Below are 24,392 nucleotides of genomic sequence, written 5' to 3' on the forward strand. Positions count from 1 at the left end.
CTCCAACCATCTCCTCTGCTCCTCTTCCCTAAACCTTCATCCCCCTCGTGAACCACACTCCTCCAGCAGCTTCAGACGCACACAGGAGCCGAGGTGTGTTCAGGCAGCCCCAGTTGTACGCTTACCTACCTGCATCTGTGAGGACCTGAAACCTGAATCTGACCTGAACCCCAAAACCAAACAAAGCCCACAGACGCTCACAGACGGCCCTCAGAACCCTGCTATTATACAATAGTACCAACAGTAACAGGCAGACGCCTGTACAGAGGTACAGCCAGCGCGTGCTGTGAAAGTTTTCCTGCAGAGCTGAGCTGCTCGTGTTAGAGCCCCATCGTCGCTAAGAGCGTCAACATCAACATTCACTGTGCTCTGCAGGCTGACAGCTGACCTTTGACCTGAGGTCGCACCAGAAGAGATCATCACCATAGGAGTGGTGCACACACACACACACACACACACGCACGCACACGATGAAGTCACTTCTTTATCCTCAGGCCCTTTCAAAATAAAACTCATATTGATAACAGATTAGCTGTAAATATAAAAACTGCAGTAAGGCTGACTCTAACCTCATCAAACAGTAATTATTGTATTTTACACTGAGACAAAGTACATGAAGTATTTAAACCACAGTAAAGACGTCAGGTCATTGTGTCGATGTTAATGGAAGTCAGCTGCTTTCATAACTGTAGACAAATCAGACCTTTATCCTCTTTGTTTTATCATCAGTGATCGACTCTGGGAAAATGATTTTATATTGTAGTCATTTTAGTTTACGAAGCAGTGTTGTCGTGGAGACGGTGTTCACCTAAAACAGGGGTCGGCAACCTGCGGCTCTTTAGTCCTTATACTGCGGCTCCGGGCGGTTTGGGAAAATAAATTAGAAGTATTTCGCTGAAGTGTATTTTATTTACGTTCTTTTTTAACTCGTAGTTCTAAATTGGAAGATTATTGTGATATTGAAGTATAAAAATAAAATTATATTCTATTATTTTTTCATCGCTCAAATAAGCGTCACACTCGCAGAAGCCGGTATACCCGCAGAAACGCCGTGCATTTATCGAGACTTTCAACCCAGGTAGGCCAATTACGGATCTTGGGATCCACATTATGTCAGCAGCTGTTCTCCACCATGAACTATGTTAAAGACAAACACGCTCACGCCTCACAGATGACAGCTTACAGTCCTGTAAAGATGAGGTGACTTCGTACAGCCCTGATTTGCGGACTCTGTGCGCAGAGGTTCAGGACCAGAAGTCTCATTGTAAACAAATCACGGCAGACCCGACGATGTTTCCATGAACACGCTTTTCAGCATCTCTTTATTGACCACTTTTCACATACGTATGTACGCATACAGCCGGCTGTAGCTTTGCAGCTCACAGCCCGACACACACCAACACAACAGCATAGATAGCACAGACGTTAAGGCGGCGAGGCCTGATTGCGGGTGCCACTCAGGTGCGTCCGCCTCCCCTGCAGCGGCGCTGCAGACCACGTCCCGCCACACACATTAACTAGGTAAAATAGAACCTTCACAGACACATATTTAGGCAGAATTTTGCAAATATCTATTTTTCATTTTTTAGGAGCATAGTGGTTTTTTTTTCCAATTATTTTTTAAAAGTCAGGTCAAGGCTCCAACAGCACAAAGGCGATATAAGGGTGGCGGCTCACAACAGTTTTTGTTTGCTGGATCATTTTAGTTCAGCTGGGTGTCTTTGCTTTGGTTATATTTCTTTAAGAGCTCAAAATGTGTTAATTACATAAATAAAATGTAATTTTCTCTGTAGCACTTCATGGATTTCATAAGAAACACACCTTAGTTGTTCACACAAAGCATAAAAGTAAAAAACAATATATACAGTGTTATCTTCATTTTAGATGTCAAAAAGTATTTGCGGCTCCCAGAGTTTTCTTTTGCGTGGAAACCGGGTCCAAGTGGCTCTTTGGGTGTTAAAGGTTGCTGACCCCTGACCTAAAAGAACGACGCCTGGTCTCGTCCTCAGTGTCAGATTACGTGTGTACTCCCCCCCAAACAATAAACACATACACACACACACTCTTCCTGTGCTGCACAGCTGTGAGTGAAGAGCTGTAACTGCATCTTCAATGGAGTCTCTGTGGTCATACTGCTGATACTGCATGATGCCACAGTCAGTCACAGCTTCATTCTCAGCCTGCCCTAAACACACTGTAAATAAAAGATAGTCGTAGCCACCATGACCCCACCCACTCTGAATTCTCGCCACGCGTGAAAAGGAGCAGGAAGAAGAAAATATTCTTATTAAACCCTGCCCCCTATCTGCGATCCAACTTATATTACAAGTGGGCACCACAAACCAAGGAACATCTCCAGATCCCAACGCAGACCAAACAACAAATTTACAGCAATATACCACTTCACATAATAACAAGGTGAAAAAAAATAAGTAAATAGAATAAAATAAGGCGAAAGTGGGAGAGGGAAGAAAAAAAGAATCCCTTCTTCAATTAACTCCAATTTCATTCATATTCTTCATATTGAATTATCGTTTTAGACATGTAACACTTTTTAAAACAATGTAAATTTGTACAATTCTTTAGGTTACAATGAAGAGACTTCCACAGTCGTATACCCCTGACCGTTGGACTCATTAATCTTTGTGTAGTCCTACCATTGACTGTAGAAAACATGGATGACGCGACTCCACCTCCTCCCATTATGCAAGAATGAAGCCAAAATATCCCGCTTGTGGAGGCTGCCATCTTGCAAATTTGGAGCCAGAGGCCGTTTCTCAATTCTAAAGTACGTGAGTACGTACTCGCATTCTCGGCGAGTACGTACTGGCCGAGAACGCACGGGAGTACGGACTCGCCCAGAACGCGAGTACGTACTCACGTACTTGAGAATTGAGAAACGGCCTTTGTCTGAGTTTCGGACGAAATGTATTCTGGGATATTTAGCTGTACCAAGTCCACACAAGTCACCACCGATGCATGCTCGATAAAACGGGCGGATCGAGAACACATCCGGGACTTTTTCGCGTTCTCGGTTTGATGCGTACTTCGAATTGGAACAGTACTTGGTCTCCGACTGATGACGTATCACGAGTACACGAGAACGCAAGTACGCACAAGTACGCATATTGAGAAACGGCCAGAGTCTGCGCAGTAGTGACTTGAGGTGGAGCGACTGTGTAACGCTCCCGCCCACACACCCACTGGACGTGACCGCAAAAACGCCCCCCTACACTTTTTACGTAGCCCGGCTGCTCCAGTTTTTTTGCTGGTTTACCGCGACTGACGACTCGTTTAATTAAGGTAAATACAACCATGTCACTGTTATAAAAAAAGACGCACAGCTTATCATCTTATAGTTCTAAAATCACTTTGTTGTTAATTCGTTAGTTAGATTAGCCGCTAGCATACGCACTGTGTTGGAGGCTTGTTGCTAGCTAGTTAGCGATGCTACACACCTAATACTCTAATAGTCTGTGTTATTGAAGGATTCAGCACTTCTTATGTTTGTTATCCATTTTTAGACAGCGATGAGATCATCTGCACACTCTACAGAGGCCCAGAGTTACTGTTAATATCAAAAATATAATGCTGTCCTTTGAGATTTTAACATAAGACTGTGAGTGATGGTAGCTGATTAAACAAGTGTCATGAGATAATAACAAAATGCAAAGATTGGTGACAGCACTTGGAACCATAAGGCAACAAAAAACTGAGAAATAAACTAGACCCTGCCTGTGAATCACTCTTTGCCTCTCTCCCTCCTTCCATCCCCTCATCTCATCTATCACTCTCCACTTGCTGTCCATCTGAGAACAAGGCACAACTTGCTATTGCAATAAACTATTATTTAATTATCCACACCTAACAACTCTTACACTTAATCTATAATAAAATGATGACAGAAAAATGTTATAGAAGCAAAACATTCCAGTTGTGCTTATTATTATTTTTATACTGGAATACCTCTCCAACAACTGGTACATGTGTTAATGTTACCTGTGCTCTTTGTAATCCAGCTGCTGAGGGATCCACTGCCTTTAGTAACCTCACACAGCTCCTACTGTTTCCTCCTCCTCCTATTCTAATATCCCCTCGGCTTGCTGCCGGTACGTTGGGGTTTTTCCCGGTGGATGAGAGGGTTTGTTCCCTGCGCCTTAGGGTCGGGGAACGGGTCCTGACTGTCATCTGCGCTTATGCGCCGAGTGGCAGTTCAGAGTACCCAGCCTTCTTAGAGTCCCTGGGGGGGGTGCTGGAAGGTGCCCCATCTGGAGACTCTGTTGTCCTGCTGGGAGACTTCAATGCTCACGTGGGTAACAACAGCAAGACCTGGAGGGGCGTGATTGGGAGGAACGGCCTCCCTGATCTGAATCCGAGCGGTGTTTTGTTATTGGACTTCTGTGCAAATCACAGTTTGGCCATAACGAACACCTTGTTCGAACATAAGAGTGTCCATAAGTGCACGTGGCACCAGGACGCTCTAGGCCGCAGGTCGATGATCGATTTTGTAATCGTATCACCAGACCTGCGACCATATGTTCTGGACACTCGGGTAAAGAGAGGGGCTGAGCTGTCAACTGATCACCACCTGGTGGTGAGTTGGATCAGGTGGCGGGGGAGGACGCTGGACAGACCCGGTGCACCTAAACGCGTAGTGAGGGTATGCTGGGAACGTCTAGCAGAGGCCCCAGTCCGCGAGATCTTCAACGCACACCTCCGGCAGAGCTTCAACAGCATTCCGACGGAGACTGGGGACATTGAGTCCGAATGGACCATGTTCAGCATCTCCATCGCCGAAGCTGCTGCATTGAGCTGCGGCCGCAAGGTGGTTGGTGCCTGCCGTGGTGGTAATCCCCGAACCAAATGGTGGACACCAGAGGTGAAGGGAGCCACCAGGCTGAAGAAGGAGTCCTATCGGGCTTGGTTAGCCTGTGGGACTCCGGAGGCAGCAGACAGGTATCGACAGGCCAAGCGGAATGCGGCTCGGGCAGTGGCTGAAGCAAAAACTCGGGTGTGGGAGGAGTTCGGAGAGGCCATGGAAAAAGACTTTCGGACTGCCTCGAAGAGATTCTGGCAAACCGTCAGGCGTCTCAGGAGGGGAAAGCAGTGCTCTACCTGCACTGAGTATAGTGCTGGCGGAGTGCTGCTGACGTCGACTGAGAAAATTGTCAGGCGGTGGAAGGAATACTTCGAGGACCTCCTTAATCCCACTGACACGTCTTCCGAGGAGGAAGCAGAGTCTGGGGATGAGGGGAATGACCCGCCAATTTCCGGGGGCGAGGTCACTGAGGCAGTTAAACAACTCCTTGGTGGCAGAGCCCCTGGTGTTGATGAGGTCCGCCCCGAGTTCCTGAAGGCTCTGGACGTTGTAGGGCTGTCCTGGTTGACACGCCTCTACAATGTTGCGTGGAGATCAGGAGCAGTACCCCTGGATTGGGAGACCGGGGTGGTGGTCCCCATCTTTAAGAAGGGAGACCGGAGGGTGTGTTCCAACTACAGGGGGATCACACTCCTCAGCCTCCCTGGGAAAGTCTATGCCAGGGTGCTGGAAAGGAGAGTTCGTCCGCTAGTCGAACCTCGGATACAGGAGGAACAATGCGGTTTTCGTCCTGGTCGCGGAACACTGGACCAGCTCTTTATCCTCTCAAGGATACTTGAGGGTGCATGGGAGTTTGCCCAACCAGTCTACATGTGTTTTGTGGACTTGGAGAAGGCATTCGACCGTGTCCCTCGGGGTGTCCTGTGGGAGGTGTTGCGGGAGTATGGGGTGTCTGGCCCATTGCTACGGGCCATTCGATCCCTATACAACCGTTGCAAGAGTTTGGTTCGCATTGCCGGCAATAAGTCAGACTCGTTCCCGGTGGGTGATGGGCTCCGCCAGGGCTGCCCTTTGTCATCGGTTCTGTTCATAATTTTTATGGACAGGATTTCTAGGCGCAGCCAAGTGGCGGAGGGCTTTCGCTTCGGTGGCCTCAGAATCTCATCTCTGCTTTTTGCGGATGATGTGGTTCTGTTGGCTTCATCGGGTGAAGGCCTCCAGCTCGCACTGGAACGGTTCGCAGCCGAGTGTGAAGCAGCGGGAATGAGGATCAGCACCTCCAAATCTGAGGCCATGGTTCTCAGCCGGAAAAGGGTGGAGTGCCCACTCCGGGTCGGGGATGAGTTCCTGCCCCAAGTGGAGAAGTTCAAGTATCTCGGGGTCTTGTTCGCGAGTGATGGGAGAAGGGAGCCAGAGATCGACAGACGGATTGGTGCTGCGGCTGCAGTGATGCGGACGCTGCACCGGTCCGTCGTGGTGAAGAGGGAGCTGAGTGTAAAAGCGAAGCTCTCAATTTACCGGTCGATCTACGTCCCTACCCTCACCTATGGCCACGAGCTGTGGGTAGTGACCGAAAGAACGAGATCGCGGATACAAGCGGCAGAAATGAGCTTCCTCCGAAGGGTGGCTGGCCTCTCCCTTAGAGATAGGGTGAGAAGTTCGGCCATCCGGGAGGGGCTCAGAGTAGAGCCGCTGCTCCTCCACATCGAAAGGAGCCAGTTGAGGTGGTTCGGGCATCTGACAAGGATGCCTCCTGGGCGCCTCCTGGGTGAGGTGTTCCGGGCATGTCCCACCGGGAGGAGGCCCCGGGGCAGACCCAGGACACGCTGGAGAGATTATATCTCTCGGCTGGCCTGGGAACGCCTTGGTGGATGGATGGATGAATTATAATAATCCATTATTATGTGGACATGCATATTACATCGTTTTAAGTGAAATATAAGCCCTCCAGAAAGGCAGGAAAAGCCCTGTAACTTACTTTAAAACTAAATATGTTCCCTAACACGGTGACAGAGCTACAGACCCATGACAGCCTTACCCAGTGAGCCAGCAGCTATGACCAGCACTACTTGTGCAGTTAATAAAAGGACAGGTAAAGTTTGTCGCGCTGTTGCACACACAGCACGCTCGTTTGTTTCAGTTCGTCAGTTGCCACAAGACAGCTTACCAACGTGTACGTAATAAGCTAATACTCCTGTGTGCTGTAGACTACAGTGTGCGCTGTACACCTACTTACTGGTTTTGTCGCATCAGTCTGTGTCTCTGAGTTAATTTGTGTTTCTGCTACAGCTCCGGACCGCAAAAAATGCGCGTGCTCTTTGTGAGCTCGTTCCCGGCTCGTAACCAGCGCGTTCTGCCGTCAAGGGCGATCATTGGTTAATGGTGATCATGTGACTGATGCAAGCCAGATCCTTTTAGCAAAAATGTGATAAATAGTTAAATATTATTGTAGAGGGGCACAGACAGGACTCCACACGCACACACACATTTAAAAAAAAAAAATTATTAAAAATTGAAAAAAAAATTGCCTCAACAAAAGGGCACTTTGGGCACCCATCAGGAAAGGGGCGGGTGCTCCAGCCCCTTCCGCCTCCCCCCCTCCCCCCCTCTGCACGTGCCTGTTTAATATTCAGCTCTGCACAGGAGCTGCAGCAGGGTGCAGCCTGTTGCTTTTACAGTATAATACTTGTAATAAAAGTACAGTAACGGTAATTAGTGACTGAGCAGCCCGGAACGTTTCTCTTGATTTCTTTAGTTAGGGTAAATTCATTCACCTCCACGGGTTAGCTAAACAAACTATACAAAACAAGTTTCCCGACAGCCGAGTGCTCATTTTAGCTAGCTAGGTCTCAGGACATAGCTAAGGACAGTAGTTACAGATTAGCTTACAAACACGTTTAACTTACCGAAAAAGTGCAGCCGGGCCTCGGGTCCTTCTGTCGGGTAGTCCAGTTTACTGAAGAACACCTCAGGCTGTCAGGTTAAAACACTCGGTCGTGTTTTCGTAGCGTAAACGCTGGCCCTCCTCTCAGAGCCTACGCTCTATCTGCTATCCCCGAACAGAGATACGCAAGTTTCTCCCTGACTGCAGCTGCCAGTCAAAGCTGCTATGATGACGTTTCACCCCAATTTAACATCACCGCGGTAGGAATTAGAATCAAACTTATGGGAAAGGAGACCCCTTGGACATCAATCAGCATGATGACAACTATTGATAACAAAAGAAAGAATCTTTGGAAAAAAATTATCTAAGGAGAATAAATTTATTTTAGTCTGACCCCAGTCCCATCCGCTAACATGGAGGAGGCGGGGTTTATGACCTATACTGCAGCCAGACACCAGGGGGCGATAGAGACGTTTTGGCTTCATTTTTGGAGAGCTGTCGCGTCGTCCATGTTTTCTACAGTCATTAGCTGTGTCCCAAAACGTCGGCTGCATCCTTCGGAGGACCCGACCTTCGCGGTCTACGTGGGCCGGGTCCTTCAAAGACCGAGAAGGCCGGAAGTGCGAGGCTGTGAAATAGGATGGTCTAGCCTTCAGATTTGTGTCACCGCTGTGTCTGTGGAGTTTAATAAATTCGGCCGTCTGCTCCTTGCTATCTAAAATATAACAGGACACTGGCGTAAACTCTCGACCGTCTCACACTTCGGTTTAATCAGTTTTTTGTTTGACGTTTATTCAGCTGTGTGAAAATCCCGGAGGAACCCACCCGATGGATTAATAAAGTTTTATTTAATCTAATAATCTAATAACTTTGATCTCAGCCAAACCGATTTACTCCGGAACAAATAAAACACCGAAAATAGGCAAACAATTGCATTTTTAAGTTATCCGAGTGACTTATATATCATGTTTAACCTGAGTAGCGAAAGAGCGGGGGTCTGAAAACGATGAAGCCGGGAGTCCGCTGCTCTCGCCGGCTGGAGTGACCATTGAACCCCCCGGCTAGCTATCGAGCGGGTGGGTAATCTCCGAAAATGTCGGCGCACTTCTGCAAATATGCGATGTCTTGATAAACCAAGCAGATATTTGAAGTTTACACAGCTACTTTCTCACCTGAAAATATGTTAAAAGTTTATTTTGTGACCCAGAAAGATTAATAAGACTAATTTATTGAGTCCTACCTAGCTGATGCTTAAAATAAAATTTCCTTCTGCTGTCTTCTCCCTCCGAACACATTGAAAATAAACTTTGTAACTTGAAAGGCAAAGTATTATTTTTAGCGTTAAACATAATTAATAGTGTCCGTAGTTTCACTAAATCTCCTAATTTCAATAGCTTCGATTTTATAAACAATTTATTTGTATATTTAACATTATGAATCATTCGTATCACTTTCTTCAGTAATAAGTTTAGAGGGTTTATGGTATTCACATATGTATTCCCCCAAACTTACACACAATAACTAAAGTATGAGAAAAACAATGAAAAGTATAAGATGCGCATTGTTTTGTAGTCTAATAAATCTCTTACATTTCCCAAAATATAAATGTTTTTGACCATCTTCTTTCTAATATACTCAATATGTGATTTCCACGTCAAATTTCCATCTACTATTACACCCAAAAAGCGAAATTCAGTAACTCTTTCAATCAATTCTCCATTAATGGACATAATAACTTCTTCCTCCTTTACACGATTGCCAAATATCATGAATTTCGTTTTAGTCAGATTCAAAGATAATTTATTTACATCAAATCACCTCCTGAGCAATAAAAATTTGTGTTATCTGCAAATAAAATAAAATCGAACCTTTTTAATAAATCACAGATATCATTGACATATAAATTAAAAAGTCCCAAAATAGAACCTTGAGGAACGCCACATACAATCTTCAATCTTTCAGAGGTATTGCCGAGATAATGTACACATTGTGACCGATTTTCTAAATAACTCCTTAACCAATTCAGTGCCACTCCTCTCACACCATCATTATACAATTTATAAATCAAAATAGTTGCAGGATATTAAAAGCTTTTTTTTAAATCCACGAATACCCCAACGGTTATTATTATGAGTTGCAGATGAAATATCAATGAAAGTCAACAATGCTAATGCCGTTGATCTACTTTTACGAAATCCAAATTGATATTTCTTTTTCTTCGATAAAACTATCAAGTCTTTGCACAAAAAGTTTTTCAAGCACTTTTAAAACTGTGACAAAAGAGACACTGGCCTATAGTTGTTAAAACTATGCTTATCTCCTGATTTATATAAGGGTATCACTTTTGCCATTTTCATTCGATCGGAAAATACTCTTGAATGTAACGTGAGATTAAAAATCTAGCGAAGAGGAATAATTATACAATCTAATGTCTTTTAATTATAACCATGTCTATACCATCACAGTCAGTAGATGTCTTATTTTTAAAGTTTGCTACAATTGCTACTATTTCTTTTATAGTAATATCAGCTAAGAATATCGATTTAACCACTCTGCTTTCTCCTTTCCAGACTTCCTCATATTCTGAATCATCATTTTTTTCTAATTAGATTTGCTAAAGTAGGTCCAACAAAACAGGAATTAAATTCATTTGCCACTTCGATCTTGTCATCAACAACTTGATTACTCTTAATAAAATAAATAGGCAGATCTGAGGGTGTGTTCTTGTGAACCAGTACTTCTTTAAAAATCTTTTCCAAATGCTCTTCATATTGTTTTTGTTTTCTTGAAAAAGTTTATTATAGTAGTCTTTCTTGGCTTTCGTCAATATTAATACCAGCTTATTTTTATAAACTTTATATTTCATTTGCACATTCTTAGTTCTGTGTTTTATATAATCACTGTATAATTTATTTCTCTTTTCACATGCATTTGCAAAACCCTTAGCTATTCAAGGTTTCAAGTGATCACTTCTATCGTTTATGATGAGGCCACTCATAATGTTACTTTCCAAGCTATTAATAAAAATATGATTAATTAGTGTTTCTGATTTATCCGTTATTCTACTCGGCTTCATAATTAAAGGATAAATAATAATAATACTTCAAAAAAATCTGATGCGGCCTTATCATTTGCCTCTTTCCAAAGATCAGTATTGTAATCACCACACAAATATAAAGGCTCATTTCCCTTAACCTTACTCAGTAAATCTTCTACTACCTCTGTAAATAACTCAATCTGTGACCCCGGTTTCCTAAATATACACATAACAATTGTGTTACTTCTTGTTTCTATATCCCATTCCACTGTCACAGTCTTCAATAGCCACAGACATATATTCAACTTGTTTACATTTCAGTTAACAAAAAGTGCCACCCCTCCTGCCTTCTTCTTAGTTCTATTTACAAAGTATAAATCGTATCCATTGATACAGAACCCCTATTCTCATCTAACCGTGTTTCAGATAAAGCAAATATTTGGAACTTGCCTCTCAAACTATACAAAAAATCATTAATTGGAGCAAAGCTTCAATAAAGACTTCCAAAATTAAAATGAATTAGTGAAAATGTATTAGCTAAATCAACATTATCCCTGAATTGCTCCTCTGTATAATATTCACATGTGACATGACTTGTCCATCCATCCATCCATCCATCTTCATCCGCTTTATCCGAGGCCGGGTTGCGGGGGCAGTAGCCTAAGCAGAGAAGCCCAGACCTCCCTCTCCCCAGCCACCTCCTCCAGCTTATCCGGGGGAACACCAAGGCGCTCCCAGGCCAGCCGAGAGATGGAATCTCTCCAGCGTGTCCTGGGTCTGCCCCGGCGCCTCCTCCCGGTGGGACATGCCCGGAACACCTCACCCAGGAGGCGCCCAGGAGGCATCCTTGTCAGATGCCCGAACCACCTCAACTGGCTCCTTTCGATGTGGAGGAGCAGCGGCTCTACTCTGAGCCCCTCCCGGATGGCCGAACTTCTCACCCTATCTCTAAGGGAGAGGCCAGCCACCCTTCGGAGGAAGCTCATTTCTGCCGCTTGTATCCGCGATCTCGTTCTTTCGGTCACTACCCACAGCTCGTGGCCATAGGTGAGGGTAGGGACGTAGATCGACCGGTAAATTGAGAGCTTCGCTTTTACACTCAGCTCCCTCTTCACCACGACGGACCGGTGCAGCGTCCGCATCACTGCAGCCGCAGCACCAATCCGTCGGTGGATGTTGATCTCCGGCTCCCTTCTCCCATCACTCGCGAACAAGACCCCGAGATACTTGAACTCCTCCACTTGGGGCAGGAACTCATCCCCGACCCGGAGTGGGCACTCCACCCTTTTCCGGCTGAGAACCATGGCCTCAGATTTGGAGGTGCTGATCCTCATTCCCGCTGCTTCACACTCGGCTGCGAACCGTTCCAGTGCGAGCTGGAGGCCGCCACTTGGCTGCGCCTAGAAATCCTGTCCATAAAAATTATGAACAGAACCGGTGACAAAGGGCAGCCCTGGCGGAGCCCATCACCCACCGGGAACGAGTCCGACTTATTGCCAGCAATGCGAACCAAGCTCTTGCAACGGTTGTATAGGGATCGAATGGCCCGTAGCAATGGGCCAGACACCCCATACTCCCGCAACACCTCCCACAGGACACCCCGAGGGACACGGTCGAATGCCTTCTCCAAGTCCACAAAACACATGTAGACTGGTTGGGCAAACTCCCATGCACCCTCAAGTATCCTTGAGAGGCTAAAGAGCTGGTCCAGTGTTCCGCGACCAGGACGAAAACCGCATTGTTCCTCCTGTATCCGAGGTTCGACTAGCAGACGAACTCTCCTTTCCAGCACCCTGGCATGAATTGTATTAAGCACATTCCTTTCAGGGTCAATATCAGCTTCAAAATCACATAGTTTATGATCTCAGTTGTCGAGCATTACGCATAATTATTCTAGGAATATCTATTGGTCTCAAAAAGAAAGAAAAAAGGTCCTTAACAGTCGCACATTTATTTATCGACATGTTGGGGGCTCGTCTTCACCTCTTTTTCCGCCCAGACTCGGTGACTCTCGCAGAACTCCTGTGTTTGGTTTCCAGACCCGTAGTAATCGCATCCTCAAGCTGAGCCTGCTGTTCTAGATCATCCACCCTCTTTCCAAAAACTGCACTGTCTTGTTTTTTTCCTTAATCAGGTTTTTTTAATTCTTTGATTTGGTCCATCATTGACATTAGTATTCCTTGTTGCTTATTTACCTTTTCAATTTCAGTCGTCAGCGAGTTAAGTGAAAGCTCAATCTCCTCCAAATCTTCTTCCACTTTCTTCATCTTTGCCATTTTGTCTCTTGTAAAAGTCAATCTTTGTTTATTTGTTTGCCCAAGCAAGATCTATAACTGGAATTATTTAGAGTTTAACACCAAACATCACGGCACCACGATGACGCCAATCTGGCTGTGATTACGCACGCCATCTTGGAAAGATTATTGGTTACATGATGTCATTAAAAACTGCTCCCACAACACAAACACGGTGGAGAGGACCAGTGCAGGAGTTTCCACTCTGCCGCTAACACTGAAGCAGCTCTAACTGTGAGTTTTAATGTTAGCGTGAGGAGCAGCAGGGGGACCTTCATGTGTTTGTGTCATAAATCCTACAGTCTCCTCACAAAGAGAGGAGCTGCAGGGACAAAAGAAGCGATCCCGTGTGATGGATGAGCGATCTTTCTGTGGTGATCGGGAATAAACCTGCCGCACTGCATTATGGGACAGAAAGCAGCACCTCTGAGAGTACTGCAATAGCAGCGAGTACACACAGGGCTTCAGCAGTAATGTTTGCAGTAAAGGACTATCTCATCAGTACTCTGCAGGTCGACCTCTGTTACCATGGAGACCTGTGTGCTGATGTCACGGTGTGTGTGTGTGTGTGTGTATGTGTCATCTGACATTTACTCAGATGACTTCTTCAGTTAAAAAGGGGAGCAGCGAGTTAAACAAAGTTCACACACACACACACACGTTTGTCCTCCTGTCTCTGTGAGGACCCTCACTAACACGTCACCATCCCCGGTCCTCATCATCATCCTAATGTCCACATCTATTTTAGCTCACCAATCAGTTAACAACAACACCACCACAGGAGGCTGATGTTGAACTTGAACAGCACCCTCTACTGGATATAAAGAAAAGTGAAACATGGAACATGTGCTGGCTCTCTTTGCCCAGGTAACAAAGTAATAAAGGACCGTATGAATTATTTAGAGGCTTTCTGGTACAAACTTCCACAGCAGAATAAAAACCTGAATGTGTTTTTGATTTATGACTGTTCTGTTTTTGAGTCCCGTCTGTATAACAATACAAATAAATGATGCTAGCTTTCTCTCATACCAGCTGGTGCTATGGTGGCCTGTGAGAGATACAATAACACGTATAATCTAACACACACACACACACACACACACACCTTTGAAACAACCACTGAGCTGCTGCACTTGTTCTCCTGTCACATCATCCATCTGTCGCTCTCCATGCTTCATGTATTGAAGCTAAATCACATCTAAGCAATAAAATCAAGCTGAAGTTTGAACTTTGACCTGAACACAAACATCAGGGTTCATTTTCCCACCGTTAGTCAAACCCAGGACTTTGAGCGCTCTTGCTGATGTCGCACATAAATCTGGCCTCACAGACCGCCTAACCTTTCAGCACACACGCCATTCTGATGTCAGGTGACAGCAGGTTTATGGTCACAGATGAGAAACGATGGACGAAGACGCTAACAGCAGAGCAGTAATAACGCCGCCCATCCTCGCCATGTTCTCATGACCTTGGTGACAGCGGCGCAGACGTTATGGCGAGCGCGCCGATGTTCACGTCATGAAGCAGGATCAGCGACAGCTGCAGCATTGTTAGGTGTGTGAGAAACGAGTGCCTGCAGGACGGACTCGAACCCTCGGCTGCACTGTCGTGCACATTAACATTTGTGTGCTGCATACGTGTCAAAGTGTGTTACCTCTGACCCCGGCGTCTCCTGATGACACGCATGCGGACGTGAGCCAACTGCGAATGGATCGACTGTGTGAGCGCGCCGCTTTCTAATGCAAAGTGAGCTCATAGCAGCTATTAGAGCCTTTGTGAGCTCCAGACACCAGGGGTCAGAGGTCACGCTCTCACGTGCAAACAAGCATATACATGCAACAGCACGCACACACACACACACACACACACACACACACACACACAGATCTTTGGGGTAACTGGTTCCCACAGACAGTCCAGGCCCTGTGCTGGGTAAGAACCTTGTATTTAGGCGTCCTGCCCTTCAGTCCAGTTTAAGACCTAAATGACCCAAACACGGTGAGGACACGCCTCCTGCTGACCACAGACTGCTTTTACAAGTGCTATGAGGCCATCTCTGACTTCTGCTAATATAGCTGTGCTTCCTGTGTCCTTAGTTCATACTCCAGTGCAATGAGCGTATGTGCACGGCGTTCCCACGAGAGCGAGCGGACAGATGGACGCTGGTCTAACGAGCGATCTACACAGAACAAACTGCGAGGACATAAAGATCAGACAGAAGCAGAGGATGGAGCTACAGCTGGAGTGAACATCAGCTGACTCGTTCACCACGTCAGCGTCCTCAAACACACACGAAGCTGGACTTCTGTAGAGCTTTTTACTTCATGTTCATGCGGTTTTCAAAACGATCCCTGACGGTGGATCAAGTACTTTGAATTAAACTGAATTAAAATTTGGTCGATACAGCAGGAAATCAAACTAAAGTTACGGGAGAACGAACAACTGAAGAAACAACCAGAAGCTCAAATCGACTCGTAAAACAGACAAAGAGCACCAATCCTGCTCTGAGGGACCTGCTCACAAACCAACTGAAACCACCTGGTATCATTCCCAGTATCATTCCCTCCAGCAGCTGGTTGGTTCAGCTGTTTCCAACTTGGTGCCACTTTGTGGAAAACCACTCCAAACGCTAACAGAGGTGTGTAGTAGGGCTGCCACGATTACTCGACTAGTCACGACTACGTCGACTATCAAAATCGTCGACGACTAATTTAATAGTCGGCGCGTCGTTTGATCCCAAAAGACACAGGAACTGGTCGTCTCGGTCCATCACAGAGAGCCGATGGAGTCATCCGGTCTGGCCAATCCAGACTTGGGGTGGGCGGTATATCCAATATACTCTGGGTTGTATCGTCAGGTTTTCCACTTACGATGGTCAAAATGGCTTTATCGTAACCATCGACTCTGCCATGGAGTTTATTTCTCCCACACTCTGCAAATGCATCATTTATCGGCCCCTCCCACCTGGAACCTGGCAGTACCACAAATTCATGCCAGCAGCTGAAAACTCAAAATGACTCTTTTAAGCTGCATGTGAGCGTCTCCACACGCCAAAGAACGTGACATGAACAGCAGTGACAGTTCCACGTCAGTCACTGGTCTGTTTCTGTAACACGAGCTCATCACAGTTTGACTACTTCCACATGTTATAAGCACAACAGAGCACCGTTTTAATCTCCATGGTTTCATGAATTCTGGCTTGATGCACTTTGTTGTCGAGTGTTGACCACAGACAGTTGTACTGTCACAGAGCGGTCACTGGTGAAAAACCATGTGATCTGGGAGGACGACCTGCACCAGAGCCCGAATTAGAGCTGGGCGATAAAACGATAACGATGTGTGTTGCGAAATAACTTTTTCTTGATAGAAAAATTAAACTATTGCGATAGGCCTCATCTCTCTTGTCCTCTTAAAAAAAAGAAAGAAAAAAAAAAGAACAGCCAATCCAAATTAAGTAGCGCAGAGCCGAACCAATCACAGCCGCAGCGTCACATCACGTGACTTGTTACGTACAGCACAAGTGCCAAGGCGCACATGTGTATTTGTTTTTGCAGCCGTGCAGCCCGGGTAATGAAGGAAATGAGTTTGCCGACTAGAGAAAAATCAACCGAGAGCGTGAGCGAAGGTTACCGAAGAAAAAACAGATGATGGTTCCAATGCCGGAGAGCTTGTCGAACGGAAGGGCCACAGAAGTTTGATATTGACAAAAGTTAGTCAATTTTGTCTGTTCTTCTGTAAAACAAACTAAGATTTATTTTTAGAATTAATATTTTGTTTCTAAGTGGAATTGACAATTTAGTCTGTTTTGTTTGTTCTATTTTGAAACTTAAACGCTTTAGCGGCTGCCTTTTGTGTAGTTTGCAATATTTGCCTTTATTTATCTAAAACTGAAGTCTCATGTTCCTTAAGTACATCTGCCCTATTGAACTTATTATGGGAAATAAATATTTTAATTAAAACAAGCTGCTAATTATTTCACATTTTACTTGTGAGCAACGGCACATTTAAATCTTACAAATATAGTTATTTGGCTTATATCGTGATATATATCGTTATCGCCTGAAATGAAAAAAACATATCGTGACATGAAAAAATCTTATATCGCCCAGCTCAAGCCTGAATGTGAGCTTAGATGTTGTCTGCATGACGCCAACAGTCTCCGTCACCTCTGGGAGGAGACGGGACCCTCTCCCCCACCTTCCACCACCACCCCTCCTCCATGTTCTCACGGGAGAGAGAGAGAGAGGGTCATCCCCTGAGCGAGGGGGGAGGGGCCGTCTGTCCCCAGGGAGTAATCAGTTTTTCAATGACCCCCCATCTGTCACAACAAGGCTCCAAACTTTACAGCCCTCCAACACAAAGCAGACGACACACTGGTTTCCACTGACGTGAATCCACACCACGGGCCACGAGGGCGCCGCGCTCTGATTGGTTAGTCTGACTCATATGGGACACGTCCTCGCTCGCCATGTTAGATAAAGTGTCCTGGACCCCATTGTTGATCTGTGTGCTTTGGGCCCCACAGCGCAGGCTAGACCAAGATCCCTCCCCACACACACACACACACACGCACACACACAGTGTGTACTAAGAGTGCACAGGTAATCTGACGTCCGCTGCTCGTGATTGGCCGATTGGCCCTGCTTGGCGCCCTGTGAGGTCAGGCAGTGTCAGAGTCAGGCTGAGGGTCACTGTGCTGTGCGGTGGACAGCAGGAGGTCACAGCTCTGTGACATCATCATGGATGGAAGCGTGGAGCTGCGAGCGCCGTCCTCACTGGCGTGTTACTTCCTGTTTGTACAGCACGGGTTCAAAGACTGCAGGCTGAGCTCAGCTGGTGACAGTGGGAGGAAGAACGCCCCTTTAACAGGAAGAGACGTCCCAGAGAGGCAGAGCTGGCGAGGGGTGCCCATCTGCTGGGAATAAAAGGCGGAGCAGAGAGAAGCAGGTGATGGTGCCCGTCTGTGGTCACTAATGTCCACGCCTGGGAAACTGGAGGCGGGACAGCAGCTGCACCTGCACACCCCACCCACCCCCACCCACCCCACAGCAGAGCGAGCATCAGTCACAGCAGATATGACAGTAAAGAAGTCTGAAGCAGCAGGAGGAGGCGGTGCCTCCAGCAGTTCACTGAGAGGTCAGAGGTCAGACTCACGGGTTTGAACTGAGACTGTCACAGCTTTTCTGTTCAGGTGTTTGAAGCATTAACCAAAGCGTACCTGTACCGGCAGGTGGAAGGTCCCGCCCACTCAGGGACTCTCACAGTGTGAAGATGAGACAGCTTTTCCACAGCTCCGCTCTGAATCAGGTGTGTGACTCTGCACAGCCTCATGTCTGTGGAAGTGTTAGCCTGTGGGCTCATCTGGACTGGACTCAGACCTGAGCCCAGCATGGACCTGGATGTGAACACGTGTGAGCAGCTCGGGCACACCTCAAAGTCGCTGCTTACAGCTCTCTGATGGACAGGAGACGGAGACGTCCCTGAGTCTGCTCAAACATGTCCTCGTGAATAATTACTGTGCTGCCTTCACCTCTCGCTGAGTGCCGCTGAGCTCGGATTCACCATATCAGCACCACGTGGGTTCAGCCTGCACAGCGACACTCACGAGGATTCCTGCTGAGAGGTTTCACTCTGACCCAAGACTTCCTCAGAGCCTCAGAGAGAGCGCCGTCCTCACAGGAAGCTCCTCATTCATGCTGACTGCTACCACCCTTCTACAAACTAAAGCAGCCTCACAGCTCCCAGCACCTCCCCCTCTCCCATCTCCTCCTGACCCCGTGTCATTAAGCTGAGGGAGCTGCGAGGAGAACAAAAACAGACACTGGGCCTTTAATTCCTGCCAGCAGCCAGGAGAGCCCATCCCCCATCATGCATCTCTTCATCAGCCCCCCTCGGTGTTCAGGCCCTGCAGGGAGCCGGAGCACTGAGCACGCCCCGACGCTGGGCTCTGTTTCACCCGGTAACACAAAACAACAACAACACAAAAGCACACACCACTGTGAGCGAGCCGCCGCTCAGCATCAGGCTGAAGGTGAACCCGACGCTCCTCCTCACAGGCCTGCAGTGATTCTCACAGCTCAGCGTCCGTTTGTGAGGCGCGTCCACACTGAGACGCTTCCGGTCAAGGCAAACGCAGCGTTTTGAAAACGCTCTCCAAAGTGATACATTTGAAAACGCCGTTTTTGCGTCGCTGTGTGGACAGCATAACCGCAGTCTTTTGGAGATGATGATGCATTTCAGTCATGTGATGCAGTCATGTGACCAATTAAACTAAGATAGTGGAGGGCGTTACACAGCAGTTGTTTTGTTTGACAGCCCTATTAAAGATTAATATCAGTCTGTACATGCTCCAGATAGCTTTTCTTCAAATTCTTTGATTCTCACTCGCTTTTGCAACTTTGTACTTTTGTGTTACTCGCAGCAACGACTCCACCTCATTGTTAGTCCATTTAAAAAACTCGCTGCTTTTCAAAGAGACGTTTCAACGAGCCGGAAAGTAAATAAACGGGAGACAGAAATGAGGCAGGCCGAATCGTCTTCTGTTTCATGCGTGCGCAGGACTGGAACGTAAGCGCTTCAGTGTGGACGCACAACTGTTCAGAAACAACTGAAAACAATAGTGTGGACACGGAGGGTAGTTAGATGATGAGTTTCTCCCTGTGATTGTTTCATCTCATGCAGACACATCGAGCGTAACTACAATCACATGACAATGTTCAGCCTGCTGATTAGTTCTGGAGTATCGGAGAACACGGAGTGTTCATGTCACGGCACGCTGCTGACCCGTGCACACCTCTGTACATGTGAGGTACCTGCTGTGCATGCACGGCTACAGGAAGGGCGTGTGCTGCTGTGTGTGTTGTGTGTTACAGCAGCACAGTGTGCATACACAACAAATAAACAGCACAGGTATCGACAGCCACACAGAAACGATGAAGAAAGCTGCAGCAGCACCATCAGGATGTGGAGCAAACGCTGTGGTCCAGGCCCGGCTGTGACCATGGCGTTCACACCAAGAGAGAAGACAACGCCAGACTGAACACAGCAGCTCTGCAGTGTTGTCATGACGGCCTCGCTCAGCCTGAGCTTTACTGCAGAATGAAGCCAGAGCTCCAACCTGAGCTGATGATGCTGAAGTTTTACACGCTGCCTCCACAGCTCCACCCTCCTCTCCATCTCTGTCATTTCACCCAATCACACGATGTTATTGGCCACTTACATCATATGACCACAGGATGGTCACAGACACTTTCAACTCTCTGCTGTCGCTGCATGAATCCACGAGCAGGTCAGCTGACCCGTCCGCCTGCTCTGATCAGATGTTTGATAACCTGCAGAACACGTCTGCTTCCATCCCATCAGGCAGCTTTTTCAGGCCTTTTAAATGACCCCACGGAGGGGAACACTAAATCCCAGCAATTATTGATTGGAAACTGAGAATCCAAAGAAAACCCCTCTCCCTTTATTTCTGTGTTTATATACAGATTGCTGTAGCATGCCTCTGCTGACCTGTGTGTGTGTGTGTGTGTGTGTGTGTGTGTGTGTGTGTGTGTGTGTGTGTGTGTGTGTGTGTGTATATTGATCAGGACTAACACTGCGAGCTGCTGTGGAAAGGGTTTTCCACAGCAGCCGATAAACTTCCACTTTACTCTGACTGCACAGACCTGCTGCTGCAGCTCCTCAGAGTTACTGCGCACACACACACACACACACACAACAGTGAAATAGTCTGTTTCTACAGATTCCTTCAAAACTGTATTAAACTGTTTAACCGTAAGTATTATGGAAGCAGCAGCACCCCCTCCCTCCCCCCCATGAATGTGCAATATCACTGATCACAATGCACCTGCTCCTCAGATGGCATGTACAGTATGTATATGTATATATGTAAGCGTGTATGTAGAAATGTGCGTACATGTATGTATGCAGGTGTATGTATAACTTGTACATATCTTTTTTGTTGTGTAAATGTAAATTTGTCTGTGTTATTGTGTAAATACTTACACTATCGTGTACTTCACACACGGAGAGATACCAAACTGAAACCAAACCGACTGAGTATCTGGACCTGCTCACCTGAACAATCAGCATCAATATATTTGATCCCGTCCTGATACGCTATCAATGCCCTGAACCACATCTTCATCATCTGCCTCCATGATTCCAGCTAGCGAACACTCTAAAGATGGGGTGGTGGACGACGTTTACAGAGTAAAAATGGGTCACATGTTGTTATGTGGTTACTAGGCAACATAATAACATCATAATATATTATGCACGATTCAGCTTTTGAGACACACACAGACCGATGTGGCGTTACAGCGAACGAACCATGAGGACGGTGATGATAGCACGGGACAGTTAATCAGAGCAGCAGTCACAGACCTGAGCACTGAGTCTGTGCACTTCAGTGACCCGTAACTCGGAGCACTTTCACCACTAACAGCCTGCTCGGCTTCTTTAAACACAATACAAACAAAAGCAGCTGAGCGGCCACGTTAAAACAACACCAACCTTTATTCATCCTCCTGAGACAAGGTAGAACACACAAACAGGCTGACGGTCCTGCTGCGAGGCCACTGCAGCATTGGTCTTTAACAACAACAAGAGCTAACAGGAGCTAACACAAGCTAACAGTGGCTAACAGGAGAAAATAGTGGCTAACAGGTGCTAACAGGCGCTAACAGGAGAGAACAGTGGCTAACAGGAACTAACAGGGGCTAACAGTTGAGAATACTGGCTAACAGGAGTTAACAGGAGAGAACAGTGGCTAACAGGTGCTAACAGGTGCTAACAGGAACTAACAGGGGCTAACAGTTGAGAATAGTGGCTAACAGGAGCTAACAGGCGTTAACAGGAGAGAACAGTGGCTAACAGGAACTAACGGGGCTAACAGCTGAAAATAGTGGCTAACAGGAGCTAACAGAAGACAGCGGTGGCTAACAGGGGCTAACAGGAGAGAACAGTGGCTAACCGGAGCTAACAGGAGAGAACAGTGGCTAACAGTGGCTAACAGGCGCCAACAGGAGAGAACATTGGCTAACAGGAACTAAAAGGGGCTAACAGTTGAGAATAGTGGCTAACAGGAGCTAACAGGAGAGAACAGTAGCTAACAGGTGCTAACAGGAGACAACAGTGGCTAACAGGAGAGAACAGTGGCTAGCAGGAGAGAACAGGAGAGAACAGTGACTAACAGGGGCTAATAGGAGAGAACAGTGGCTAACAGTGGCTAACAGGAGAGAATAGTGGCTAACAGGAGCTAACACCAGCACAAGCCCAGACAGAAACTATGAGCTCCTTCTAATACACGTCTCTTCTCAATCATTCGTGGAGTTACTCAGGACTGAAAGCTGCTGTGACCCAGCAGCTGTCCTCGGGGTTTCGGACTACAGACTGTCTGACAGGAAGTTGCCTGAGTCACACAGGTGTAGGAGGAGACTGTCTGTAGCTGAAGCAGCAGATCTCAGTTAAATATATTTAATGGTTATATTATTTTTACCTGGCAGTGTTAAACTCCGCCTGCTTGTTGAACTTTCAGGTGTTACTCCATCAGCTCCATCATACTGACCAATCAGCTGTCTGGGCTTTGACAGGGGGCAAAGTTCACCTTTGCTGTAGGAGCTGGATGCTCCATTTTATAACAGACAGGAACTAAGAGGCAGCACAGCTGGACAGATGTGCACAGAGACAAGTGATGCACAGCACTGCTGGAACCAGGAGGCGGTCAGAGGTGAGCTGATCAAGCTCTCACTCCAGCGCGCGCGCGAACACACACACACACACACAGGTGGATCTGAGGAGGTGTCACGCGCCTCCGCCCCACTACTACGGGCCCACGTGACGGAGCGGTTTCATTCATCCACGACGTGGCGTAGTAACGACCGCGTGCACGGCAGCAAAGCGCGCGCCAAACATCAAACATGGGAAAATGAATGAGAGGAGACTAACGTCACCTCTGACCGATTATTGATCCGCCACCGTGCACGAGCACACAATAAAGGGCCGCCTGCATGCGCGCGTGCGCAGCGGCCAAGCCACCCGGAAACACAGCCAAACACACCTGACCGTGAACGCATCACACCGGCAGACCGGGACTCTGCCACCGAAAACAAAGCAGAGGAGACACACACACACACACACACCGAGGACACCGGGGTCCTGGGCGGTCCTGGAGTCCTCGGTCCAGCCTGAGTCCTGCTCGCGCTCCTCGCCATGTGCTGCAGAAACACTGCCGAGTCTCTCACACTCTCTCTCTCTCTCTCTCTCTCTCTCTCTCTCTCTCACACACACACACACACACACACACACACACAGCTGTGCTTACCTGCACACAGAGTTCCCAGCACGAGCGCGCAGGTGAGCCAGGACAGCCACATGTTCTCCGGGTCCTCCAGGTTTAAAGGCTGTGTGTGTGTGCGTGTGTGTGTGTGTATATAATCCAGCGGGTCCTCGCAGGTCTCCTCGCGGTTCTGGAGCCGTGCAGGGCGGACAGCGGCGGCCCGGCCCGGTGGGTGGGTGTGGGTGTAGGGGGTCAGTCTCGGTCCCGAACCAGCAGCAGCGCGTGCACAGCCCGCAGCCCCGCTCTCCTCTGCCCGCCTCTCTCTCCGTCCTTTTCGCTCTGGACGGGCTGCAGAAGTCTGGTGAAGCTGCAGCGACCCCCCACCCGCAGACCCTACTTCCGCTTTCAAAATAAAAGCGGTTTCTGAGCCTGTGCAGCTGCTCGGTCATGAACGTGCACGTCCCCACTGAATCTACAAGCGTCACACTCTCGCTGACCCCTCTGGCATTCACACCTGAGCCAGCGCTCACCTGTTTAAGGACTGGAGGGTCCAACTGCAGGACCATGGTCCCGATTTACCTGCAGGCCCATCAGGTTTGTCACGTGACCTTCAAAAAGTTCAGCACTCAGGAATCGAACCACAGCTTCATCTCTCTCTCTCACACACACACGTTTTCATATCTTAGTGAGGACATCTATTTAACAGCCTAACCCTGAGCCCAACTGTTGGTCCCCACAAGTATAGTAGCATGCCAATTTTCTGTCGTCACAAAGATATGTAAACACACACACACACACTCTGTCTTCATGCAGAGAGCAGGTGAGTGCAGGCAGGTGTGTTCTTACTTTCTGTTTAGCTGCAGTTGCAGTGATGATGGCGTCCTCCGGACTCACACAGACGATGCTCAGCTCGGAGGTCTCCATCGCTGAGACTCCGACCCCCTGCTGTGACGTCACCTGCCCAGGTTCTTCTTCGCTGACGATCATGCAGCAAACGTGCAACAGGTTTGGGAGAGAGTTTTATTTTAATGATCCTAACCGGAAGTGGAGTCTTTGTCGCTGCGGGATTGACAGGTTTG

At 47.3% G+C, this 24,392-nt stretch overlaps 1 protein-coding gene across 1 annotated transcript in view; it reads right to left on the minus strand.

Moving 5' to 3' along the window:
- Positions 1–23,703, minus strand: part of LOC100691414 (activin receptor type-2B) — a 39,196-nt gene extending 15,493 nt beyond the window's left edge. Inside the window, 1 exon segment of the mRNA XM_005461865.4 lies at positions 23,359–23,703. Within this exon segment, the coding sequence (XP_005461922.2) occupies positions 23,359–23,410 (52 nt within the window). The 5' untranslated portion in view covers positions 23,411–23,703.
- Between the last annotated feature and the right edge of the window lie 689 nt (positions 23,704–24,392).

The sequence above is a fragment of the Oreochromis niloticus genome, linkage group LG9 (genome assembly GCF_001858045.2).
Source record: "Oreochromis niloticus isolate F11D_XX linkage group LG9, O_niloticus_UMD_NMBU, whole genome shotgun sequence".
In the NCBI taxonomy this organism is placed as follows: Eukaryota; Metazoa; Chordata; class Actinopteri; order Cichliformes; family Cichlidae; genus Oreochromis; species Oreochromis niloticus.